The sequence below is a fragment of the Hyaena hyaena genome, unplaced genomic scaffold (genome assembly GCF_003009895.1).
Source record: "Hyaena hyaena isolate Hyena2069 unplaced genomic scaffold, ASM300989v1 scaffold_10, whole genome shotgun sequence".
Classification (NCBI taxonomy): domain Eukaryota; kingdom Metazoa; phylum Chordata; class Mammalia; order Carnivora; family Hyaenidae; genus Hyaena; species Hyaena hyaena.
Genome location: NW_024080642.1, coordinates 3,328,732 through 3,351,632, shown reverse-complemented (window position 1 = coordinate 3,351,632; position 22,901 = coordinate 3,328,732). Strand labels below are relative to the sequence as shown.

Below are 22,901 nucleotides of genomic sequence, written 5' to 3'. Positions count from 1 at the left end.
ATCTCACGGTTCGTGGGTTCGAGCCCCGCGTCGGGCTCTGTGCTGACAGCTAGCTTAGAGCCTGGAGCCTGTTTCAGATTCTGTGACTCCCTCTCTCTCTGACCCTCCCCTGCTCACACTGTCTCTCTCTCTCTCTCTCTCAGAAATAAAATAAAACATTAAAAAAAAAAGAAAAAGAAAATGTATTCTATGAATATATTAAAGCCATGAAACTGGACACTTTAAATGTGTCAATAATATGTGGCTTCTAGTTATTAAGAAAGCCACTTTTTGTTTAAAGTAGGTAATAATAAATAAAATTTAGGATCGTTGTTTCTTCTGGGCAGGGCGGATAAGGCATAGAGATGCATGGATGGGGGAGGTGTTTAAGGGGAGCTTCAGGGGTACCTGGGTGACTCAGTCGGTTAAGCAGCTGACTTCAGCTCAGGTCATAATCTCACGATTCGTGGGTTCAAGCCCTGAGCTGCCAGCACAGAGCCCAGAGCCTACTTCAGATTCTGTGTCTCCCTCTCTCTCTGCCCCTCCCTGCCTCAAGCTCTGTCTCAAAAATAAACACTAAAAAATATACATATATATAATAATAATTATAAGGGCACCTTCTACAGTGTTGGTTTTATATATTCTATTTCTTAGGCTGGGTCGTGGATACTTTATTATTCTTCATAATCTCCATCACACACCTTTTGTTCATTAGCTCTGAAGCCTTGGGCAAGTCACTTAGACCTCTCTGACCTGTAGCTTCCTCCTCTAAAAAAAAATGGGGGACACTATGATGTACGTCCTTAGGATTATCCTTTATGACAAAGGAGCTCAGGCTTTCTTTCAAGTAGAAGTTATTATAAAATACAAAGTGAAAATCTGCTGCTCTTACCTCACGAAAATAACCACTGCAGTAGATACCTTTCCAGACTCTCCTGGAACATAGGAGTAATTCTTTTTTTTTTAAGGGGACAATCTTTGACACTGATTTTCACTTAATAAATTGTGAGTATCTGTCAAAGATAATCAGTCTACTATTCACAGACATCTAGGTCGCTTTCCTTTTTTTTTTTTTTAAATGTTTTATTTATTTCTAGGAGAGACAGAGAGAGACAGCGTGAGCAGGGGAGGGTCAGAGAGAGAGGGAGTCACAGACTGAAACAGGCTCCAGGCTCTGAGCTGGCCGTCAGCACAGAGCCCGACACAGGGCTCGAACCCACGAACCGCGAGATCATGACCTAAGCGAAAGTCGGACGCTTAACCGACTAAGCCACCCAGGCGCCCCGGTCGCTTTCCTTATAAATAGATCTTTGCATCTATAAGCTCAATGATTTCTCCAGTCAAAGGGTGTGTGCGTTCAATTTTGAGAAACTCCTCTCCCATGAAGTCTCTACCCATCTACACTATCATCGAAAGTTTCGCCCCGCATCAGGGCTTAACCAGGCTGTGTGTGCTGAGCATGGAGCCTGCTTAAGATTCTCTCCCTCTGTCCCTCTCCTGCTTGCTCTCTCTCTCTCTCTCTCTCTCACACACACACACACACACACACACACACACGTCTTCTCTCATTCAAAAAATAAAAGAAAAAAGCTTCAGAGTGTTTATTTCACTACATCTGCAACAACTGGAAGAGGTATTCCTTATTTTAAAATGACAATGTAACAAGTCAAAAGTGACATCCTGCTTCTGTATTTCTTTTTTTTTTTAATTTTTTTAATGTTTTATTTATTTCTGAGAGAGAGACAGAAAGAGAGAGAGACAGAGAGAGAGTCAGCATGAGCAGGGGAGGGTCAGAGAGAGGGGGAGACACAGAATCTGAAACAGGCTTCAGGCTCTGAGCTAGCTGTCAGCACAGAGGCCAACGCGGGGCTCGAACCCACAAACCGTGAGATCATGACCTGAGCCGAAGTCGGACGCTTAACCGACTGAGCACCCCAGGCGCCCCCTCTGCGTTTCTTTATTAATGAACGTGAGAGTCTTTTAAAAATATTTTTAAACAAATTTTATTTCTTCTACGAGTAGCCCATTCTCTAGCTTTTGCCTGTTTTCAGTTAGGTTTTTTCACCCTTACTTCTTGTTGATTTTAAGAGCTCTTTAAGTATTAAAGATGCTAACTTTTGTCTTTCATACATGTTGCCAATATTTCTTCCTAGGCTTATGTATTTTTTTTCTTTTAGGCTTTTGTATGTTGTATTTTACCGAACACACATCTTAAATATCTACACAAACAAATCTGATACTTTTCTTGCTTTGACATCAAAGTAGTAAGTCTTTCCCTCCAAGACGATAAAAATAGTTATCCATATTTTCTTATTTTGTGGCTTTGTGTTTTGCATTTAAATCTTTAATCCACTCGGGACTTTTTGTACATGATGAATACAGATCCAGCTTCATTTCTCCCCGCCACTAAACATCCCAGCAAAGATTTAATAAACCAGTGGTATGCTAGAGCTGGTTCATACTGGCTCCTGAGAGAGTATTACAGTTTCTGGTATTTTGCAAGCTGACTGTGAAACACAGGCATTATTAAAACTTAAATTATATAAACTTACAATGAAATAAACCACTACTAGGAGAAAGGTAACAAATACTCAGAAATCATCGCTTCCTAATTATTTTAATATGATTTATGCTTGTAAGATTACCATCTACTTTATCTGTAGGGTAAAAATACTTCCTAATGGTGTGCTACTGTATTTCTTTTTCCAATTCAAGCGTTGGTGACTTCACATTGGTAGCCTGAAATTGGCCATTACAGGAGTATTTACAGCACAGGAACTGAGCAGCCCGACAAACCAGGGCTGTTTTATTTTCCAGAGACCCTGTGAAATATGCACCGGCAGACCATGGAAGTAAGCCATTCTTTCTCATTACTTTTTTTAAAGTTTATTTTGAGAGAGAGAGAGAGAGAGAAGAGACAACACGCACGTACCCACACACGTGGGGGGAGGGGGCAGGGAGAGAGAATCCCAAACAGGCTCCACGGCACAGCCCAGAGCCCGACTGGGACCTTATCATACAACCAATGAGATCAGGACCTGAGCTGAAATCCAGAGTGGGCCACTTAACCAACTTAACCACCCAGGCGCCCCTCTCACTAATTTGAAAGAGGATGGCTAGTACGTACTAATCTGTCACTTATTCATAAATTTATAGAGCAGAACGCAGAGCTTAGACTTGCATGTATTTTTTTTCCCTGTGCTAGCATCACAGAGGGCTTTGGTATTTTGATGTAGGAGATGAGGCTTTAGACAAAGTTTCTATTTTTCTAACATGAAGTCACAGTTCTGCATTGAGCATGTATTTTTCCTAAACCAGTCAAAAGCATTCGTAACTTAAAAGCAGATTATGGAAAGGAGGAGCGAAACAAGGGCTATTTGAGGGATCGTTGGTTACTGTATACCATTTTTATAATAGGGCTCTTTACTATTAAAAAAAGGGGGGGGCGCCTAGGTGGCTCAGTCAGTTAAGCATCCGACTTTGGCTCAGATCACGATCTCACGGTTCGTGGGTTTGAGCCCTGCGTCTGGCTCTGTGCTGACAGCTCAGAGCGTGGAGCCTGCTTCAGATCCTGTGTCTCCCTCTCTCTCTCTGACCATCTCCTGCTCACACTGTCTCTCTCTCTCTCTCAGAAATAAATAAACAAACAAACAAATATCGAAACACCAAAAATCAAAATCGCCACCAAGAGGTAGTCTGAATGTCACTGTTAAGTGTTCCCTGATCAAAATTCCTGTGTCGCATGAGGAAGTAGGGCTCTACAGAATGGCGAGGGCCAGGGATACTCTTCTTTGTGACAGCCACCATCCCATCAAACTCAGCATTCGCAACCTTCAGTGTAACGAAGGACACTAAGTACCCACCCAGGACCATACTCCACTCTGGAGATACAGAAGAGACATGGCCGCAGCCTCTGGAACTCATTATTTTCAGCACATCAGTGGGTAGAAAATGTGTCATAGAGTGGTTATAAGCATTTGCTTTTATTAGCATTGAGAGGGAAAGCAAGACAGAAACAGAGGATTTTGATCCATCTTCTAAGAAACAAGCCATCTACTTTAGGAGGGGGGAAAAAAATCAAGGGATAAAACCTAGTTATTTAAAGTTTTTCCACCTATGGAGAGAAGCTGATACATGCTGATAACCACATCTTCGGTATCTACACGAGTTAAACATCACAGGGTCCCTATTTGAATGGCCCTACTGCTGAGGTACTTTAAGAAGTCAGTGATTTATTTGCAGATACTGACATTGACTGTATCGACTAAGCCAGTACCTGCTGCCTATATATTTCCTTACCTGTCACAAGCCATTTCGATTTGAACTCCAGCTACTTCATTCTAAGTGTTTACGTTATGAAACTATGTAATAACGGGGTAGACTCGAGAAAATAACCCCCTTTTGCACATAAACCAAAAGACTTCACTTTTAAAGACTTGTCACTCGGTTTCTAGTAAGCATAATATCTCATATTGTAGCCTAGGGAGCAAACACAGCAGCTGCCCTTTTCACAGACACAGTTGTGCCTTGAGATACACAGAGCAAGGATTTTAACCACTTCCAATCACTAATATTTCAGACTTTAAAATCTATTTCTTAGGGATTTGTGCTATATATAGAAATAATCATTACCCTTTGGGAAACAATGGCTCATTTACTGAAAATGAGTTTAACAAAGGAATTATTTGGTACTGGAAAATACAGAGCAGTGAATTGGGTGACACAAATCACAGCAGCATCAGCTCATGTGACTATCAGGGTAATTTACTTAAAAAAAAAAATACACTAACTTAAATTTGAGCTTCAACAATGGAACATCCTCAATCAGGTCCTCTGTCACAAAATGGTGAAACCAGAAATTAGGTTATTTTGAAAATGTCCCTTTACTCCCAACCTGAGATAAACACCACAAAAAGGAAAAACTTTGCAGAGTGGAATATTTCTATCCTGCCTGAAGCCTAGTTTTGACTGGTGTATGTTTCAGTTACACATTTGATTCACACTGAATTTTCTTTTAAGTATTAAGAGAATAAATAGCATTCCAAAAGTCACAAGCTTGAAAACTTCCAATTCCTTCTCTAGTTGGAGACCTTACAAAACTTAATACATGGAACAGCAACTTGATGCAGGGACCATAAATTTCTTAACACTGTAAGTCTAAATTTAATCAAAACCCAATCTCAGGAAGTTCTATAGAAACAGCCTCCAACCAGACAAAGCCAAAGTCACAAAATGTCAATCTAGAAAAATGGTTTATGGGTATATATCATTATTCAACTATTTCAAATGTCCTGAGGTTTAAAATTTTTCAAAAAATAAAAGAGGGGGCCATGATAGTCTCAAAGCAAATATACAACACAATTACATCTAACATGAAAAGACCGAGTTGTTTTCCGCCAAAAGCCTTGTGGCTCATGACATTAAACTTTTACCAGAAACCTGAGAGTCACTGGCACACAAAAACCAACCAATGGAGTAAATACTCCTAATTTTTTTTTTTCAGAAGCACTGTTCTTGGTTTCATTCACAGAGTTTTTGTCTTTTATTTGTTTTGTTTTGCTTTTATAAGAACACTTCCTCCAGTTGCAATGGGCATTAAGTTGAACAGGTATTTCTGGGAAAGCAGCAAAAGAGCAAAGGTTCTGGCTCAGCCTCTAACTAGCTGTGTGACCTTGAACAAATCTCTTAGCTTCCCTGGGTCTCAATTTTCCCATTTATAAAATGAGGCAGTTACTTTAGATGCTTTCTAAAGTATCTTCCAACTCTCTAGCTCCTTTCAAGATAGAGCTAGCTTTCGGCTTGTGAGAATGAAAACATTAGCCCTACCCCCGCCACCAAAAGGCCAAAATCTTTGTGGTGTTACTGAAACAAACAGGACACAAAATTGTAAATACCCAATGCAACCGTGATCCCAACTCATGATATTAAAAACACACGCATTCCAGATAAATAACTGGGGGGAGAGGGAATACACCAAACGCTGTCAGTGGCTATCTCTGAGTTGTAGGTTAGTTTCCAAGTTTCCTATAATAAACATATTATTACTTTGATAATGGGGTGGGAAGAGGAAGTTAAAGAGGAAGGAAAAACCCGCCTTTTATGTGCTAAAGGAGGTTTTCCATTGGGAAGGCAGTCTACAACTTGAATGAATTTTTCAAAAACTGTTGGAGCTAATCAGCACAAGAAATTTCTGCAGCAGTCACACACCTAATACCTAGCAACGGCCCGACAAAAGCTGTTAGCTATTTGCCCTAAATTAGTAAGCTTTCAGAGGCGCTCTATTTTTTCACTCAAACTGGAAGTAATAGTAATGATAGTCAACATTTACATAGGGCCAAGCACAGCTCTGGGACTACATATGCCTCGATTCGCTTAATCTACAGAATTGCCCCTAGGAAACAGATACACTCTTAGTAATATCCCCATTTTACACATTATGACCAAGAGGCACGCAGAGGTTAAATAATTAGCCCACAGCTATAGTAAGGGCAGAGTCAAGATTTAAATCCAGACTGTAACCACAGTTACTGGTGCTTCACTACTACCCCATACAATCCCTTTGTACTTAAATCCCGTCCTCCTCCGGTCATTCTTTCCCTGCTTTTGTTCTCTAGGTTCTTCTGAACTACTTTTCTTGAAACCGGATGTGGAAGAATATGGAAGTGCTGGGATACAAAGACTGGCCAAACTTTTAATTTGCTAGCTTCACATTATGATTCATTTCAAAATCATTACTTCAAAGCTACAGGGAGTATAATTTAGCCTCCATACACATCACTAGGTAAATAATACTGTAACGTCTGAGGAATTAAAGAGCACTAATTGCTTAGATGAAGACTGGAATTTACTGTTTGGAAATGTTGCTGAAAATACTCTTTTAATACAAGGAAGGTGCTTTATCGATCGACGTTACTTGTCCTCGTGAATCTTCTGCGAAAAGAGCCCCTAAAACTAACCTTTGTGCCTTTCTAAAATTTCTAGCATTTTGAAATGATATTTTCAAGATCTTATAATTAATAATTTTGATTTTTAAAAGAATGCACATCAATATTTTGAACACTGGCTTTAATACACACCCAGTTAACGTCACAATAGCCCCAAGTCCTGTAACATGCAGAACGTGGGAAAAGGAAAACAAGAGGCCAAGCAATTAAACACGGCTGAAGGTTCTCACCTAATTCTCAGGCAATTCAAGCCCAAGCCAAGTATACCTGTGTCCCTTTCTCTGCACAGTATCCACATTACTTGCCAAATTTTATGGCTTCTGGATTACTCTGAATAAAGCTCAATTTTCCCCACATCTGTATTATTAAATTTTTAGCCCTGTCAAGGTAAACATGGAAATCAATAGTTTCCTATTTTAAACAACTGAAATGAGAGGGAAGTGGAGACGAAGGCCGGGGGGGGGTGGGGGGGGGTGGGATTTGCAGCAGGCTGCCTGTTAACTTAGATGTGCAATGAGATAATCACCCGATAATTGCCCCCTTTGGGTACTTCTGTACTGGTAAGATAATAAAGTGAAATAAAGTCACCTGGTTTACTTCAATTTACTTACACAATTTGCAAATCTGCAGCTCTCTGCCACGGTACATTAAGAAAATTAGCATGGAAGAAAAATCACCTGCTTATGTAAATTGGAGGATGGTTTTTATCCATGCAGACAGGAAAAAAAAATAGCTGCAATCTGGGTCGAATGACTAATTTTATCTATTTGTTCAAATGTCTCTCTTCACCTTTTCTCTGTGGCTCAGGCAGGAATTTTAGGTCAAGGAAAGGATAAACAAAAAAGTTTCTGTGTTGTCCATTCCCCTGTAAGGCATCTGCTGCCTGACACTACCGAGCCCTATGCTACTTAAATTGAAAACAAGACTTGAGAACTTTATCTGGATAACAAAACCACAACACTGAGAGAGGACAGAAATCAATGGGGGATATCTGATCTTACCGGGAAGGAGAGCAAACATGGCAAGGATCAGGCACCAATTTTGCCTTCTGCTACCTTAGGCAAACAAGGGTTCAGAAAAGAAAAGGAAAATACTCCAAATAATTCAGGGCAGTTGGGACAACTTCTCTACAGAGAACATTATTCCACTTTGTTCTATAAACGCGACCGGTCAAGATCTTCTGAGTCTGATACAAATTAGATGAATGCATTCTTGGTAATTAATGACTGCCTTCCCAGCATCCGTTGCTGGAATTCATCACTCCCGTTTATAACTGAATCCATCTCCAGGTCCACGGTGGACCTGATTGCTCCAAAAGTAATCCTAGCTCTATTGACAGCGACTGGTTCCGAAATCAGTATACAACCAATAAAAGCAAAAGAGACTCCAGAACTTTGCTGGTCAATAAAGTAGTCAGTACACTTTGTTGGGGGGTGAGGGGGGGCGCAGAATTTAAAATACCTAATCAATAATTTTTATAGTAGTAACATGTTAAAACGGCAATATTTTGGATACATGGAATTTAATAAAAATATACTACTAAAACTAATCTCACCTGTTTCTTTTCACACTTTTTAATGCGGCCACCTCAATATTTAAAGTCACATTTGTGGCTTGTATTATATATCCACTGGCTAGTGCTGCTGGTTTGTTGAGGGCTCTGTGAAAATGCGCTCTTCCTATTGTGGAAGAGCTTTAGGAAGGCAAGCTCCTGCTCTATCTCTGGGCATTGCGAACTGCCCTAGAGGGCTATAGCCTTAAAGCTGTGACACAGTTCATTCTGTGGGAGGTCAATCTGCAAACTAGTAAATTCCCTAGCCAAATTCAGAATTTAAGAGATTCCTAAAAACAAAACACTGCAAACCAACTTGCTAATGTAAGCACTGGCCCCCAAATCATTCTACCTGATTACTCACACTCACACAAGAAGACAAAATATTTAATATGAGATTGTATTTAAAAATTTTTAAATCATTCCGTATATTTAGGAAAGCAAGAAAATCCAAAACGCTAAAAGGTAAAGTATTACCAGAAAAGTAGGAGCAAATTTACATTCAGGAAGGAATTGATTGCCCATCTGCAAACAGGCAGGCTCTTCATAACGAATCCCTTTCCGGTAAGTCAATAAAAGAAAATAAATCTCTTGGACATTTGCACATTTAAAATCTGATCCCAAATTTGAAAACTCTATGAAAGTTACCACACTGGAAGAGGGTTACGTTTATCTCGTTTTTCCTTTAAACAATTTTAGAAGCTATTCAACATCTGTACTCCTGAAGAAAGCTGTCATATGGTCACGAGCAGGCTGGACTTTCCCACAAAGCCTCGACGCTTTATAAACGTTAGCGCAATTTTATAATAGAAACTTAGGAAACAGGGGCACCTGGGCGGCTCAGGTTATGATCTCATGGTTCGTGGGTTCGAGCCCCATGTTGGGCTCTGTGCTGACAGCTAGCTCAGAGCCCTGGAGCTTGCTTCAGATGCTGTGTCTCCCTCTCTCTCTGACCCTCCCCTGCTCACGCTGTCTCCCTCTCTCAGGGGAAAAAAAAAAAAAGAAAGAACAAACTTAGGGAACACAGGATTTTATGAATGAGGAAACAAAGACTCGGAAAATTTAAATCACTTTATCAAGGTCATAGGGTTGTTAGCAGCAAGGCAGGACCAGAACCTTGTCTCCGAGCAAGTTTGGCTGAGTACTCTAATACCTGGTCGCTAAAAAAATTCTTCCAGAGGAAACAGCACCTTGAACATGATAAACATCAAGTTCCATGGTTTATTAAACTAGAAAGAAAAACTTGGGATTTGGGAGAATTTGATTCATGATAAAACAAACTGCTGCTATTATTTAGGACATTCTCTAGAATCAAATATATACATTTCATGTGTATATCAGAGAGAGAAAAAAATCACGCACACGTTCTCAAATGCCACCGATGAGCTACCTGCTAAATTCAATAGTTTTCTCCACCTTCATTTTCTTTGACTTTTTTATCTGCACCAAAGATCACTCCCATCTTCCTAATAATCTTCTGCCATGCATACGTTGTCAGTCACTATGAACATATTTTCCTATCTGACTGCCCTTTAGTTTTTCCTCCAATAATTTCTTCCACCTACAACTCAGAACACTCCCCAAGGCTCAGGCCTCAGCTATCTGCACTCTTGTACATACATACATATAAATATCCGAACAAGTCTGTCTCTTACAAAACTTTCCACAGTTGCCATTCCCAGTGTTTCAGTTTTATTTCATTACCCGCCCCAAAGGGGCCTTTTCAGACATTTTCCCCCCAGGCTCCCCATGAAATGTTAATGGCATAGATATGCTATGTATTTATATATGTATACATGTGCTTTATTCATAAGAAGAGTAAGACTTTGCCCCTCTCCCTGACCCAGTGGGATCTCTTCAGCAGAACACTCCGATTTTAGGGTCTAGGTCTATTTTGTCTCCCTCCACCCTGTCACCTCCCACCTCACCACACTTCACATCTCAACAACTCCAGCCCTACTGTCTCCTGCACATGAGCCCATCCATCCAGAATGTCCTTCTTCATTAGCTGACTCTAATTCTTAAAACTCAGCTGCGGTATTACCTCTTGTAGAAAGCACTCAGGCCTTCCAGAGAAATCTCTCCTCTATGTTCCCATAATATGCAGGGAATCTCTCTCCTGCTGCATTGACGGCAATGAATATAATCATCCATTACAAGTCTCTCCCCCCAACTAGATCATAATCTTCTTTAAGTCCCTAACATCCAGCACAGGGCCTGGGAAATAGTCAATGACCAATAAATAATTACTTAAGAACAAGCGAAAATACACCCTTATGTTTTTATTTAATGATTTCAAATTTAGTTTCAACTCTCCACCAAGACTCCCTCAATGCAAGGATGTATTATTTTGCACACTGTTTACTTTCCTGTAAGTTCCTTCAGGGCAATATCATGACTTAAACATCTCTATATCCCAGTACAAGCACGGAACAGATAATAGCGGAGGCTTGGCAGAGTCTGCAAAATTGTTTATAGAATTAAATATCCTCATCATTGCCTACGATAGTTCTGGTCCCTTGTAGGTTGACAATAAAATATACACGGACTAGTGAGTTCCAACAATGCCGAAACCTGCTGATAGTGGATATGATTCAATTAGTCAAACTAATTCAAAACACCGATAGGAAACTAGGTTTAGATAAAGACTGCCAATCATAATCCATGGCAGGCATCACTGTACACACACACCCCCACTCACGCCATTGTAATCAACTGGTAAAGTGCAATTCAGTATCGTTTCCTTAGTTTCCTCTTCATAATGCCAGAGTGCTAAAATTTTTTCTAATGTCTTTTGGCTAGGAACCTTAGAACCACCAACCAAGTCTATGATGACTTGTCACATGCTTATTGACAGTATTGTAACTGTTGCCTCAGGCACTCTCTGTATTCCCCCGTAAGCAACAACTGGATCAAACTGACAAGCTATATTAGTTAGGAAATCATTGTTGATATGCATTAGGTGACCCAATCAACAAATAATTCACTGGAGTATTATGGGTACACAGGGATTCAAAAGTAAAACCCAGGGGCAACTGGGTGGCTCAGGAGGTTGGGCGTCAGACTCTTGGATTTTTCGCTCAGGTCATAATCTCACGATTGTGGGGGATGGAGCCCCGTGTCAGGCTCTGCTGTGACAACGCGGAGCCTGCTTAGGATTCTTTCTCCCTCCCCCCCCAAATAAATAAGTAAACTATTTTTTAAAGTAAAACCCAAATACAACTTTATAATGAAAGAGCTTCTACCCAGTGACTTCCTTCCATTTGGTTGGTTAACAAATGGAAAAGTTTCTTTGGCTTTGACCACTTCCATAAAAGAAATCAGATTGGCATAACAAAGAAACATACATTATATAAACAATGGATTCTTAAACGGCTGGGACTTCAGCAGATCTAATAAAAACCACCAAGAAAGAGTCACTCAATTCTACAATACAGAAATCAGGGAAAACTCTCATACTCTGAGTTGTGAAGATAGTGAAATGTTCCAGAACTCCATTAGAGGACAGCCTTTTAGATCATGGACCATTTCTACAATTGCCCATGCTTTGAGGGTAAAGCTCTGGGAACCCCAGAACTTCGATCCAAACGTATATTCAGTTAAATACATTTTGCAAATATTCTTCCAGCAAGCATAGGAAGGGTAACTTTATCTGCCCCCATTTCTTCTTCAGGACATGCATCTGAGTGATGGCTACAGGACATGTACTGAGTGATGGCTAAAAAAGTTGCATGTAATTTTGAGGGATACTGTCGTTTTGGCTGGTTTGAAAAAGCAATTCTTTCTGAAATGCTTTTAATAAAAAAATCTTCATCTTCTTGCCTTCTGAGCTAATAATCAATGGCGTAACATAAAATTTCTGCCCAAGAATAAAACGCGTTTCTTTTGCTGTGTTGTGAATAAAACAAACGAATTCTTTTGCTGTGTTGTGGTTTTGTGTTATTTTTGGTGTTTGAATATAATTCGGAAAACTCTTGTCAGGAGCCTAAGTACAAAATGACTTCCAATGTTACAAGGCCATGGAGTTTGTATTGCTGAGAAACCAGCTCAGCACCATTAGACTGCTTTACTCTTATTCCCTAACTCTTTGCCTTCTCTATTTTATGACCGTGAACCTGCGGTTTCTAAAAGTAAGCGCGTCTGTAGTTAAAATTAACAGTATAGATTTCCACATTTCTGGTTTCACACGGATGCTTTGCTGGGTCTAGAAGGGCAGGCACTGCTCTGGAAAGCTCTTTTTACAAAGCAGCACTCTGCCCCCCCACCCCCGCCCTCCCCCCAAGAATCCAGCTGTGGCAGTTAATCTTGGCTGTTAGAAAAACTTCTCAATACTACAGATTCTTAACCTGTACAACACAGTTAATAACAGAATACACTTCGGCACACTCCTCTCTCTGATGCAGCTAACTCCAGCATTTCCCCTAAACATATCCCAAAGCATGCCCCACTTTTCCAAACTAAAGTTGGCTGTTTGGGGAGTAAAAAGTACCAGGGAAAACATCAGGGGGAAAAAAAAAAGATGCCTCTAATTTTCACAAGATGAGCAAGCTAGACGGTATCTGCCATGCATGAGGCTTTACACTGAATAATTTTTCATTAAGTCACACATATTTCCCCCACCTCACCGAGACCTTCTTTCGCAATTCACACGCTTTCATCCAAACACAAGCAAAATGAGTTTCCACTAAAGCTGAACTTTGATGATAAGGATGTCCTTCATTTGTTACATTCTGAGAAGAAAAAATTAATTTCCTTCCCACTATGTAAATACAGAACACTTTCTAAAACAGTGCAGAGGAACTGACTAGAACACCTACCAGGTCCATACAGACATGTATTTTATATATTTCAATGTGTTTTAAATTATTCATTAATAGCACATATGTAGCCTATAGCACAACAAAGGGGACACTTTATGGTATCTGAAGTCGTGCCTCCAAAAACAGTCTGCATGTTGGGATTTCACCTGATAAATCTGGCCATATATGAAGCCACTTCTGCATACATTAACATACCATTGTTTCTACTAACAATAACTACAATAAAAACAGCTAACTTCCATTGAGTGCTTACTGTATGCTAGACAGTATAATCATTGGTTTACAAGGATTACCACATTTTACCGATCCTCAAGGAGGGGCTATTATCATCCTCATTTTATAATGAGGAATAGAGAGGTTAAACAATTTCTTAACATGACACAGCTAGTAGGTAAGTATCACTACAGTGATGCTTAAGTTTTGAAAGACTTACATAAAAGTAACCTGCTGAAGGCATTAGAATAGTAAAATTCAAAGTTCTCCAACTTTGCTTAGAGTACAAAGGCAACAGACCAAATGAATCCCAGAGTATTTGATCTTTCAATGAATCACATAAGTTAAAAACCAAAACGCTAATGGTCTATGCAGAAGCATTTCCCAGACTCATTATCAAGGTGGCACTATAATGCCATTAATTCAATCAATATTTCTGGTTGTCAATGTCAAAACTGTCTGGGTGGTGCAGTCCTCAAACTTCTCTCAAGTGGTCAACTTCCTCCAACCCTCAAAAATAAGCACTTCGCGGGACACCTGGGTGGCTCAGTCAGTTGAGCGTCCGACTTCTGCTCAGGTCATGATCTCGTGGTTCGTGGGTTCGAGCCCCGCGTCGGGCTCTGTGGCTGACAGCTAGCTCAGAGCCTGGAGCCTGTCTTTGGATCTGTGTCTCCCTCTCTCTCTCTCTGACCCTCCCCTGCTCACACTGTCTCTCTCTCTCTCTCTCTCTCTGTCAAAAATGAATTTAAAAAAACACTTAAAAACTTAAAAAAAAAACTGGTGCTTCGTAAGCCCCTGAAGACATGCTGCAATACTCTGTCCCAAGGCTGTCACAATTTTAAGCACTGCATACTCACTTTCCTCTGGCAAATGTGAACTACAGACAAATAGATACTTACATTATCCTCCCCAAATGACTGAGGTTTCTGTGTGGGGGTTGTTTTGTGTTTGGGTTTTGCATTATGAAAACGTCCAAATGGACATTTGGAGCCTTGACATCTGATAAAGAAGGTCAAATTACATATGATGCTTTGATGACCCATGAACAACATTCTATCATTAGAATGAATGTAGCCCAGCCTACCCTGTGACCATATTACCACGTAAACTGGAACCCTTACTTTGAGATAAAACACAGCAGACAGTTGTTAATGAAACCTTAATTGAACTGTCAAAGCACCATCTTGACCAGCAAGCTAATAGGTAATTCACTACTTTTACACAACTGTCCAATACTGATAAGTTATTCCACTAGTTAAATTCAGCTGAGAGATAAATCAAGGCTAAATTGTTCAGTTATAAATCTGACTGGTAAAAGGCTACACCACTTCTACAAATATCCTTCTGTGTCTACATACAGGAAAAACAATATTGTTCAAAATTACATGCAATGTTTTCAGACATCAGTTAATAATTTGGGGTGCATGTCCTGAAAAAGATAGGAGAGCAGATATCGTGTCCTTTCGTGTGGTATGCCAGAAGAAAAATACTTGTAAGATGCACTAAGCATATTAGAGGGGGGCCTGAGTGGCTCAGTCAGTTGAATGTCTGACTTCGGCTCAGGTCATGATCTTGCAGTTTGTGAGTTCGAGCCCCGAGTCAGGCTCTGTGATGACAGCGTGAAGCCTGGAACCTGCTTCAGATTCTATGTCACCCTCTCCCTGCCCCTCCCCTGCTTGCTCGCTCTCTCTCTCTCTCAAAACTAAATAAACATTAAAAAAATTGTTTTAATATATCTGACTCTAAGTGGATTTTATGATGCCCAAGTAGTTATATGGTGTTTTAATCAAATGATGTTATCACTGGGAACATATTTTTATGTCCTATTTTAATGATTTTAGAAAAGAGTTTCAGGTTCATTAGGTGTTTTCCATATTAAAAAGAAAAATTCTGGTCCAGTTAGTTAAAAACCAAAAAAAAAAAAAAACCAAAAAACAAAAAACAAAAACAAAAACAAAAACAAAAACACCTCACTAATATCTTTAGCTTGGGTTTCAGAATAGTGTGCAATTCACTCTGGTCTGGTGTTCAACTCTTTAGTTTTAACAACTCTACTCGGGTCGTCCATATAGCAGCTAAGTTCCAAATAGAATAAGCAATTCAGACAGCAAGTCATCGATATGTAAATATAAAAATAGAAAGGCATTTGCATACTAAAACACACACCTGGAACTCTTCCTTTTTTTTATAACTGAATTGTACTTCCCTTGTAACAACCGAGTAAAAGCCCTCAGTGCAGCTAACCAGAAAAACTTGGTCAAGGAAAGAGGGGCCTGACCAGGAAATCAAGCCATCGAGCAGCGAAGACGCCAGGGCACTGTGCTAAGTGCCGCGGAGGAAATGAAGGACCCAGGAAGACACGGTCCATACCCTCGAGGGGCTTACAAACCTAGTGAGACAAGGCAAACACAAAACAACGGGTGTACAACAGAAGACGGGTGTCCAGAATGAGGTACTCTTCAAGTACTGGGAGCCAACTCTCGGTGACAGGAGGCTTTCAGTCAATGACAGGACCTAGAATGGACTCCAATCGAAAACATTCCGTTTTTCACACACATGAAATTCAGAACAGCCTCTCCCAGAATGTCTGCTGTGGGAGGTGTTCCAGCATTCCCAGTTCCTCACCTTCCTCCCCTAAAAAAAAAAAATCTTTCCCTTTCGCACTGCCTTGACGTGAAAACTCTACAAGTCACATCACCGTCCGAGAGAAATGCAGGACCATTTTTAGAATATGGTCAAGAACGCTGCAATCCACTTCCCCTTCAGGATCTCTAGTTCTTAATACTGTATGTAGAGCACTAAAAAGAAAGAGAACATTCAGGTCTAAGAAAATCCAAGGTGTCAGTAAATCGATGACAAAATGTGCAGCACGGAACCACCGTGTCCCCGTCCGCGCCCCCCAGGCCCCACGCCTCTGAAATCCTCAAGGGTTAGGCAAGGAATGGAAGTTCACGGTGCAATCCCTGGGGACAGGATACGAAAAGAGAAGGCAGGAAGAGACAGGTCCCTGGGCAGAGCCACTGAGAGACACCATTACCGGCTATGCTCTTTCCCACCAGGAATCCTGGAGAAGGGAGCCCCGCAATAACCTCCCTGGGGAGCTAGCTGGGAAAACACTGGACCCTGCTAGTTTAAAAACAAACAAACAAACAAACAAACAAAAAACAGATCACTTAGTATCTGTAGCCTAGATTACAAAATGTGAAACATACATGAAGACGGCCAGATATAATGCAAACACGACTTTCACATCGATTACAGCGTGAAAAACAATGACAAAAGGAGACATTTACCAGGCTTCCACAGAGTTCATTTTCCTGTAGTGATGGGGGCTTTTCTAGACATTATCAACTATCTATTTTTGAATGGCCTGAAAACATCAATTCCTCTGTCCACACTAGAATACTTAATCCTCCAGGAAAAAACAATTCCGTTTGTGCTAGTTCTGACAGCAACGGCACCTCCGAAGGTAAATTCATTTTATCATAAACTACTGATCTTCCCGAGAAGAGTAAACAGACAAGATGTTGCATCTCAGAAGCGCTGGGACTTTTTAAAACATCCCAGCACTAGCAAAAGTGGAGCAGTTTCATACGTTTCAAAAGAATACTTCCTACTACAGCCACCAACCAAGGGATAACAGCAACTTAAGAGGCACTAAATGACACTAAATGACACTAAAACATTACACTGAATGTGGGCCAGGGCACAGCTACAGTCTACTGACCTCATTTGTGGTACTCATGTGTGATGCTATATTTAATGCATTCTTATCAAAAAAGCTAAAGCTACATACTTCCCGACTGTAGCTTTAGGGTTTAAAATAAACCACTCCAGCAAGGACTTAACTGGTTCAAGTATGAACCCTACCTTCCTTCCCGGGATCATGATCACAACCCAAGGAACGAAAAGCCAAGAAGGGACCTCAACGTAGTTACGCAAGGATAACCCAATGACAAGACGAGGCTACGGAATCAAAGTAGGGATCGTCTGTGACATCCGCTGCAACTGGGCGACTCGCTCGAACGACCTCAACCGGAAGAGAAGACCAAGGTCTGTTGGGATGCACGCTTCGCACCTTCATCTACGGATCCTACATCCCGGCCGCTGGCCCAGGTTCCAAACTAAGTTTGGCAGACAGCCAAACATGTCGGTCACGCATCAGCAGGCGTCCTACCAAGGCAAGGGCCATGACTCAAAAGCATAACCCCAGAGAGCCAACACAGAGGGGCCTCTTGACCAGGGATGGGAGTGGAGGGGGTCTTCCTACAGCTGAGCGGCTCCATGATGGTCCCCATGGAGAAAAACACGGCGGACGGCTCGCCCAACTTCGTGGAGAGAAGGAACCACAGGTGGCGGGCTTCTTTGGATACTCACCAGACAACACCAAAGGCTCCATATCCAATAGGTCTATCCGGCTCTATATCCAGCTGCTGTTGTGGATGATGCGAGTGTTGATGGTGGTGCGCCTTAACCGTGGCAGCTGCGGCAGCCTGTACCTGAGCGGGGGCTGCTGCAGCCGGTCCGGGAGCCTGACCCGGGGCCGGTGATGGGAAATATGGCTGTTGTTGCCCAGGGTTTAGCATGGCTGCGGCTGCGGCCGCCGCCGCGGCCGCCGCCGCCGCCGAAGAGGTATGCTGCTGGACGGGGTGTACAGCAGCGGCCGACCCCGGATGAAGATGGTGTTGAGGGTGGTGGTGGTGGTGGAGGTGAGGAGGAGGGAGGTGTGGCAGGTGGTGGTGATGGTGGTGGTGGTGACCTGCTGCTGCTGCAGATGTACCGCCATTGTAAGCCGCCATCATTTTTGCGTTGGCTCTTGCGCCACAAAGAGACATTCAAAAAAAACAAAAATGCCCTTTGATTGGAAAGCAAACGGGGTCAGGCTGTCATTTGGCCATTTAGAAATGAAGAAACACCACGCGCTCCACCTCGGAAAACATGGAGCGGAAGCTGGCTTTAGGTCTTCATCAGTCAATCCAAACAAGGCCGAGGGTCTTGGTGTCTACTTTGGGGGTGCGCGTGTGGGGAAGGGTGTGGGCTGCCCGCAAAAAGAAAAGGAAAGGGAACAGAAAAAGAAAAGGAAAAAGGAAAAAGGGACCCCTTCCCCCCAGGTTTCCTGCCACAAGTGGGTACTAAAACTCCATCCTTAATTGGGGGGAGGTTCCAACTTTGAATGTGGGAATGAAGGCCAAACCTCCCGACCCCCTGAACTCCACGCACGAAAAGGATCAGGAAACACGCCACCCTTGGAATCTTGTAAGAGGGGTGACTCATCTACCCCTTCCATTCCCACATCCTTTTCTAAACACCTACCACCTCCTCAAAAATACAATTTTAAAACAAAATCCCAACCGCCCCAAATGCAAAAGATGGGGGGAAATTTCCAGGGAAACCAGCTTCCCCCCCCCCTCGAACTCTCGGGCCTTCCTACATCTCCCCCTACTCCTAGTCAGGCTGACCCGACTGGAGGGTGGTGCTAAACTTTCCAGAAGAGAAAAGAGCCAGGGAAGGAGGCAGGAGGGAGAGGGTGAGCAGAGCAGGCGACAGGGCAGGACGGAGAGGAGAAAGAGACCCGGGGCAAAGTGAACGTAAGGAGGTGCGGGGCGGAATGAAAGAGAGGTGGGCAGCACTCGGACGCCCAGACACAGGGAACCGCCCCGGGATGAGGTTAGGGTCCCGGGGCCAAAGAATAGGAGCCCCGGGAGGCGGGCGGGGTGCAGTCGGAAGCGGGCTGACTCCTGCCCCCGCCGCCGGCTGCTTCTGCTGAGGAGGGTTGGGGGGGAGAGCGGGTGGGTCCCCCCGCGCGACGGCCCCCGCAGGGCTCAAGGCTGCTCCGTCTCCCCCCCTCCCCCCCACCCGGCTTCCCGTCCCCGCGGCCGCTTTCTCCTCAGTCGCTGCCGGCCGCTTTCTGCTCAGCCGCCGCCTCCTCCGCCGCCGGTGCCGCCGCGGCCGGACTCACCTCCCCTAGCAAAGCCGGATAGAGCGGAGCCAGCGGCGGACACGCGCAACCAGCCACCGAGGCCCCGCCCCCGCCTCGCACTGACCGGCTGCCCTGGCCAATCCACGCCCACCTGTCTGCGTCTGCCTCCAATCCTGGGCCCGGAGCTTCAGACAGGCGCACTGTTCGGCCAGTGGCAACAAGGTGTGGGTCTCCTGGGGAAATCCCGCCCCCGATCCGGGATGGGCAGATAGAGAGACCAATCAAAAGGCAGAGTCCGGCCTGACCGACAAGACTGAAAGCGAATTAAAAACCAAAGATCTCCGTGACATTTTCTTTCGCCTCTCTCCTCTTTTCTTTTTCTTCTTTTATTTTTTTGGCAGGAGCAGGAAGCTGCGTGCTAATCCCGCCCGCAAAAGCTGGAAGAGAGGGTGGAATAAAAGAACCAATCACGAGCCGGGGACCAAGAGCAGAGCAACCAATCCTTGGCTTGAAGATGAAGTGGGATGGGACTGGGGTCAGATAGACACTTGATTTGACAAATGAAAAAAAAGATTGATCTCGGTCCCACCCTTCAGGTCTCCTATAGGTCAGGATTGTGGGGCATTCACTGTCGTATCAGCGACGACCTCTTCGGGGGCGGGGCCAAGGTAAGGGGGTGGGGTCTACAGTAAGGGGGCGGGAATGAGACGAAGAAGGCGGAGTCCCAATCATCGCTGGTCCATTGATGAGCCATCTCTTACCGTTTTTAAGTCATCAAGTGTGGAGAAGAAATAGGGGGAGCAAAAAGGGATGTCGAACTAACGAAACTCAAGGTCCAAGGTTCCTCAACAAGACAGTCACAGAAGAAACTCAGTAGACTGATAGTTCATAGCCTATGGCTGGCTGGTCCTCCATGGCTAATCCTGATCTTGGCAGAAAAAGGTGCTGTCTCCAACGTTCACAACTCCACTCTCAATAGATGATAAACCTCTCCTTAAATACAAATTAAATACAAGTTACAAATTAAAGCAACAAGAATAATAAACTTAACCACAAAGATGGTAATTTTCTCCTGTATGTTCTAAGTTTTAGTCATTGAATAAATCTTACTAAAATAACCTCTTTCTTTTACCATCGCATAACCTCATTTATTTGAATTTACTTTTCTTTTAAAATATGAACTAGGGGGGCCTGGGTGGCTTAGTCGGTTAAGCGTCCGACTTTCGCTTAGGTCATGATCTCGCGGTTCGTGGGTTCGTGCCCCGCATCGGGCACTGTGCTGACTGCCAGCTCAGAGCCTGGAGCCTGTTTCAGAGTCTGTGTCTCCCTCTCTCTCTGACCCTCCCCTGCTCACGCTGTCTCTCTCTCTCCTAGAAATAAATAAAAATAAAATAAAATATGAACTAATAAGCTTATAGAACCTTCTCCTTATGAAAACTGCACTCAGAACCCTAGAGATCATCTTTGATTTCTCTTTGCCTGCCCACTCCTTCCCTTCTAATCAATCATCAAGTCAAACACTTTTTTAAATCTTGTTTATTTTGAGAGAGAGAGAGAAGAAGCTGGGGAGGGGCAGAGAACGAGAGAGAGAGAGAGAGAGAAAGAGAAAGAGAATGAGAATCCCAAGCAGGCTCCACACTGTCAGCAAAGAGCCCCACTTGGGGTTCAATCCCACCAACGACAAGATCATGGCCTGAGCTGAAATCAAGAGTCAGAGGCTTAAGGGACCGAGCCACCCAGGCACCCCAAAGGGTTTAAACACCTTTAAATGCTTCTTAACACCCCCCTTTCTCCAATTACCACAATATTACCCTGATTTATGCCGCTAGCATCTTTAATACATCTCCCTGCCTGCAGGCTAGCACATCTCTATTCCACCCTCCATTTAAAGTATAGCAATCTTTTAAAAACACAAATCTGACCATGCCCCTGCCTTTGAAAAAAGTCAATAATTGTTCTGCTTGATCTTGTTCTCACCTTGCTCAATGATCTTAATCTATCACCTCCCCCCTCCATACTTCTGACATTCTAAACTTTCAGTTCCACAAATGGTTTGTTGCTTCCGAACTTTCATGAATATCTTCACCCCCAAACACTCCTCACTCACCTTTCGCTCTTCTAATTTATCGTTCAGATGAATTTTACCTTCCCCCCCCCAAGAAAGTTTTTCCTGAATCTGTTGTAGACTATGTATCTCTGTTACATATCTTCATCATACCGCCTCCCTCATAGCACTGAGAATTCTATATTTTAATTGCTTACTAAGTTTGACCATGACAGAAAGCATGTCGGTCCCACTCAGTGTTGTGTGCTCAGTTCCTGGGGCGGGATCTAAAAGGTGGAGACACTTAGTGAGGAGTCGCATGAGTTTACTGAGTGCAGGAGTAGTGGACACAAATCCAAGCTCTGCCATCTACTAGCTCTGTGACCTAAGCAGTTTAAGTAAACTTTCTGAGTCTCAGTTGCCTCAACTGAATACAAAGATAATAATAGGTGATGTATTTAAAAGTTCCTGGGCAAATAGTAAAAGTTCAATAATGTTAATTCTCTTTCCCTGTCCCCACCCTCATGTAATATTTGGGATGCCTTTCCAATTTCTCAATGCATTTCAGTCTCTTCCTAAGTGTAGTTTCCCAGAAGCTTCTTAGAAATGTACAATCTCAGGTTCTACCTCAGATCTATTGAAACAAAATCTCACTGGCAAGAATCCGTTTAATAAGCCCTCCAGGTGATTCTTTCACACACTACAGTGTAAGAAGCATTGGTCTAGAAGAAAAGGGCTGAGTCTTCTCAAGCCTTGTTTACTTTTCAGCACCAGAAAGCACTCAATATATGTGAAGTAAAGAAATACACCCAATCCACCAGCAAATGATTGCGTGCTAAGAACCATTTATTCCTGCCACAAACATTTATTGGGCACCAGCTATATCTAGGCATGATGCTAGGTTCAGCAATGGGGGGAGACAAGATACATGACCTAACAGGGGCTCTGCCATTCGGGGGCTCTAAGTCTGATACAGGAATTCCTGCAAGTGGTGTGTGCACACTCCCTGTGGTCCACAAAGCGAGCCATCAGACCCCAGGAGGGAATTAGTACAACTTCTGTTTCTGCTCTGTTTTTATTTCATCTTTTCAAATGTCTATTTTGTCAGTGCCTTACAATGTTCATAATATATAGGGCAGTGTACATGTATTATAACTTATAAATAAACAAAAATATGTAAATCGGGGATTTGTGCTAAAAATTTTTAGCAAAAATATTAAGAAATGATTGGGTTATAACCACTTGATGTTCATGGTTTAGATCAACTCTCCAGTAGGAATATGAGAGCCGCACATGAAATTTTAAATATCCTAGAAGTCCCATTAAAAAGCTAGGAGAAATAAGGAAAATTATTTTTAATATATTTTGTTTAACCCAAAATATCCAAAATATTGTCATGTTAAAGATGTAATCAATAGAAAAAGAAGTT

The 22,901-nt window shown here is 42.6% G+C and overlaps 2 protein-coding genes across 2 annotated transcripts in view; one reads left to right on the top strand and one right to left on the bottom strand.

The window, feature by feature from the left end:
• NLK (nemo like kinase) overlaps positions 1–19,398 on the bottom strand; it is a 168,833-nt gene extending 149,435 nt beyond the window's left edge. The window contains exon 1 of the mRNA XM_039253362.1: positions 17,886–19,398. Within this exon, the coding sequence (XP_039109293.1) occupies positions 17,886–18,343 (458 nt within the window). The 5' untranslated portion in view covers positions 18,344–19,398. The remainder of the gene's footprint in view (positions 1–17,885) is intronic.
• Positions 18,690–20,140, top strand: LOC120245762 (formin-like protein 3). Its single transcript, XM_039252966.1, has 3 exons — positions 18,690–18,764; positions 19,197–19,650; positions 19,830–20,140. Exons 1-3 carry the CDS (start codon positions 18,690–18,692, stop codon positions 19,970–19,972), a joined length of 672 nt encoding a protein of 223 aa, XP_039108897.1. The 3' UTR covers positions 19,973–20,140.
• The last annotated feature ends 2,761 nt before the right edge of the window (positions 20,141–22,901 follow it).

What these genes read in the sequence shown, in the direction of transcription:
- LOC120245762 (XM_039252966.1), top strand. Translation starts at nt 18,690, where the DNA reads ATGAAGGCCAAACCTCCCGACCCCCTGAACTCCACGCACGAAAAGGAT. An exon ending in CACGCCACCCTTGGAATCTT is followed by an intron (nt 18,765 to 19,196) that starts GTAAGAGGGGTG and finishes CCGGGGCCAAAG; the next exon opens with AATAGGAGCCCCGGGAGGCG. An exon ending in GTTCGGCCAGTGGCAACAAG is followed by an intron (nt 19,651 to 19,829) that starts GTGTGGGTCTCC and finishes TTTTTTTGGCAG; the next exon opens with GAGCAGGAAGCTGCGTGCTA.